The sequence below is a fragment of the Acartia tonsa genome, chromosome 9 (genome assembly GCF_053477335.1).
Source record: "Acartia tonsa isolate MP-2025a chromosome 9, ASM5347733v1, whole genome shotgun sequence".
Taxonomy (NCBI): domain Eukaryota; kingdom Metazoa; phylum Arthropoda; class Copepoda; order Calanoida; family Acartiidae; genus Acartia; species Acartia tonsa.
Window position 1 is genome coordinate 12,047,370 of NC_137268.1, and position 4,213 is coordinate 12,051,582.

General features: G+C 33.7%; 1 protein-coding gene across 1 annotated transcript; it reads left to right on the forward strand.

Annotated features, from left to right (window-relative positions):
- The first annotated feature begins 1,631 nt into the window (after window positions 1-1,631).
- LOC145328227 (uncharacterized) lies at window positions 1,632-3,473 on the forward strand. The gene is made up of 2 exons (XM_080171835.1): window positions 1,632-2,699; window positions 3,376-3,473. Exons 1-2 carry the CDS (start codon window positions 1,962-1,964, stop codon window positions 3,460-3,462), a joined length of 825 nt encoding a protein of 274 aa, XP_080027961.1. The 5' UTR covers window positions 1,632-1,961; the 3' UTR covers window positions 3,463-3,473.
- Window positions 3,474-4,213: the final 740 nt, after the last annotated feature.

Below are 4,213 nucleotides of genomic sequence, written 5' to 3' on the forward strand. Positions count from 1 at the left end.
GTTTTGCTAACATGGTCATCCTTTTTGGGGAGGGGATGGGGTAAAGTGGATGAATTGGAGGTAGCGTTATTTTAGCCAGCTGCAAGTTTCACTTTATTAGAGTTTATGATAAGCTGGTGTAAAATCCAATTAATAATAAATCCATTTATATGTTATTCAAATAGAAATACATATAAATACAAAACAAAAACATGAGATACTTTTAAAATAAGCCAAATTTTTAAAAATTAACTTTTCTAATATTTTATAAAAATAAAACTTTATCTTATTTTTTCAACACCTGAATAAACAATTAAGCATCAAAATTTTCTACCAATTAAATTTCTGGCGGATTTTTTTCAACTGTAAAGTTTCAACAGACAAAGTGTAATATTTTGCCAATATGTTGCAAAATAATATTTTTTTGCACTTTTCTTTGTTTCTGCAAATATTGCTATCGATGATATTTTATCGATAATACATTTTCAACGTTTATCCTGTTATATAAGACAATATGCTTTTTTGTCTGTAGCGAAGGATCTTGCTTGCCGCTGAACAGATATGGGTCTCCTTTACAGTGAAGCTTCTTATAGGTTCTGTGAATTTTGGGGAAGGGAACCACCACTCTCCCAAGATAAATCTCCTCCAACTTTCAATTATTTTTTACATTGAATTTTGTTATGAATCCTAAAATAGAAAAAAAACTTTAAAATATCAAATTCTCTATATTGGAAAGGTTTCGTGATTTTTCAGATATAATAAATATTTGGATATTTTAATAACACCAAATAAATCCTTCTTGTAAAAGTAATAGGTTGTTTATTTGTAGGCAAATATATTATTGTTCATTTGTATTCTATGACGTCATTTTTTACAGGCACTATAAACAACTTCTTTTTCTTTGTGTAAAATACAAAAGTACAAAAACCAAAAAGCAAGAAAATTGTAAGAAAACGTCTCATAATTTGTAATTTAATCTTGTAAAATATTCGGGTCATCCTTAACAACCTAAAATATCTATTTAATGAGTTTCAAAAAAGTCAGAAATTTGATTAGTTATGGGAGAAGGATGGAAACAAGTAAAAGAATTTCCAAAGCACCAAGTTAACAATGAAAATATTGATAAAGATTGCAAGAGAGGAAGCAATTAAAGGAGAAAAATGTAAAAAAAGATAAATTAAAAAAAAGAGAAGAAAGAGAGAGAAAAACAAAATAAAAGAGAGAGAGAGAGAGGGGGGGGGAGGAAAAGAAAGAAAGAGAGAGAGAGAAATTAAAGGAGAAAAATGTAAAAAAAAGATAAATTAAAGAACAACAGAAGAAAGAAAGGGAGAATGAAAATAAGAGAGAGACAGAGAGAGAGAAACAGAGAGACAGAGAGAAACAGAGAGAGACATAGATAGAGAAAGAAAGAAAAAATATGACCCAAAAAGATTCAAATATAGAGATGTGACGCACCCTGCAAAGAATTGATTACACGAATCTAATGAGTTAGAAAAAGAAGAATAATGAAGAGATATACTTCTCAAATAACATAAAACATGGGAAAGTTATTTCAAATCTTTCAAAATTCTTCAAAGATTTACTAGTCATATTTAATACTATTAATTTTAGTAACAAAAGTATTGTTCTTGTACTTTTAAACTTGTGTGATGTATAGTCCCTTTCTTCCTGATTTAAGAGCAATGCATGTATTTTATAGTTTAGCTTTTAGTTCTTGTGTCAACCGTTTCGGAGCAAGACCTTTGCTCTGCAACACGACACGAACATAAAAGTGAACAGTTGTCTTAATATTAATGTTATTATTGTATGTTAATCTTGTCTTGAATTAATACACTTTATAAGAATATTTAGCTGTTTGTTCTTGCTATTACTACACGTCATTTTGGCGCAGTAGTGTAGTACGAATCTATAGCTCAGATTTTCTTTTAATTGTATTATTTCTTTGCTTTTGGTTTTTGTTCAGGATATTTGTAGTGACCAGGATGGACATTTCTGAATGGAGGAAGATGTCTCAGGTGGAGAAGGATGAGTACATGATTACTTTTTGGGGTACGGTCAAGAATGAGATTCATGCTATTGGGACTAAACTTGATAATGTGGCGGCGGAGCTGGGTGGGCGTATAGCGCCACTGGAGACGAAAATTCAAGAGTTGACGGATAATGTTGATACTAATGTTGCTGCGGTTACTGGACTGGCTACTCGGATGGACGATTTAGAAGATCGTCTTAATAAGGTGGTGGAGCCTAGTGTTGATAATGATATCAAGACTGAGAATGTGACCGTTGTGAATGAGTTTATGACTGGCCAGCAGCGAATTCTTGAAAAGATTGCCCAGCAGAATAGTTTGAATGACCAGCAGAATGGTTCGAATACCCAGCAGAATGGGTCGAATAACCAGCAGAATACCCAGCAGAATGGGTCGAATAACCAGCAGAATGGTTTAAATAACTCTATGCCGTGGCAGAGGACGGCTGGTGGATCTGGAGGATTTGGAGGATCAGAAGAGAAGCCTAAATTGTTTGCTGGTGGTTCTCGGCCTATTTTTGGTGGTATGCAGGGAAATGAAGATAAGATCATAAAACTTTGGGAATTGTCTAGAGTTGATGCTGTGGATAATATCTATAATGGAGTTCTCATGTGGTGGCCAGCCCTTTCTGAGGTTGATGCGGAGGATTTTAATACGCTCAATTTTTTTGAAGCTGGACTGAGTGATTCGCAGGTTAGTTGGTGTAAATCTCTTGTTTATGTACCAGATAGATCTCTGTATGTTTCGCAGGGGGAGGAGAATGTGCATAGGTACAATGAAACGTGTGCTAAACTTGATGATCAGTTCAGAAAAAATGCGCCTGAATTTGCAGTTGACGATGATGTGATTTTCTTTGATGATTATTTGGAGAGATTTTGGATGACTACTAGACGTTATCATATGACTAATCATCAAGTGTGTAAGGAAATTTTGTTTGATAAATGTGTGGGTGTAAGAACCGCTTGTGGTTATACACTAAAACCTGCTGATATGGAGAATAGACAATTAACATTAAAGGGGTACTTGTGTAAGATGCGAGAGACATTTTTACCACCCGACATGAAAAATGTGTGTAAAGATGCGTATTTGAGTGTTAAGCAACATGAGAATGATAAGATTGATGCCTTTTTTGATAAGATACTATCTTTCTGGAAACGTGCGTATCCGAAACCAACTGATGATATGTTCATGGATTTCTATTCTCAAGTGTGTAATGTGGTTTTATCTCCACTTTTGGCTAATCAGATGCGTCAATTTGCATTGGATTTGGAGCGTGACGGACAAGTGCGAATGATAACGAAGTTTCGGACAGAGTTAATAGTTAAAGCACAATTGATTGTTAAAGGGCTACAATTTAATCAAATTTCAGGGTCAATGGCTAGAGGATGTACAACAAACCAGATGGCTTTGGCTAAGACGATGGTTGGTGGCGTTGGTTCCAAGTCAAATCCTGTAACTATTGATCAGGTTAGTGATGAAGATAATTCGTCATATGAAATAAATCAATGTGAAATTGATTTAGCTGATGAATTTGGTGGACCAGCTGAACTTATTCCTCTAATTGGCGCAATTCAAGGTGGTTTTATTTGTTACTATTGCAACAGAAAGGGTCACATGATGAGGGATTGTTTTGATATTAGAGATAAAAAGTTGCCTAATCCTAAAGGAAAATACTTTTTGCGGTGGGGAAACAAGCCTTTTGTTCCTTATAAGACGGGGCAAAAGAGTTTTAAAAAGAATGAAAATAGTATGGATAAAAAGAAATTGGTTGGTGAAATTGAAGGAGAGGTGAAAGAAGGGGAGGATACGAAGGAAGTGGCACATGTCGATGGTTTAGGGGCAAGCGATTATGAAGACGATCTTGTAGCGGAAGTCGAGGCATGGAATAATGCTATTATAGATGACATTTTATGGTTTTAATGTTTTGAATGTATTATAATCATAAAACCTTATTCCATTTTCTACTTGTTACGCGGCATTGTTTTGATTTATGCGCATTGTAAATAAACAACAACAAAACAAAAAATTAATGATAAAGAGTGAACGAAGCAACTCTAATTTTGTGATAATTTATTTTGATGGTTTATTTTGAATTATGAAAAGATAACATATGGTTTATAAGCCTATATGAAATTATGAGATTATGTTATAATGGAAATCAAAATAATTAATTCAGTTTTCGATTATGTTTTGTTGAAATTAGGAAA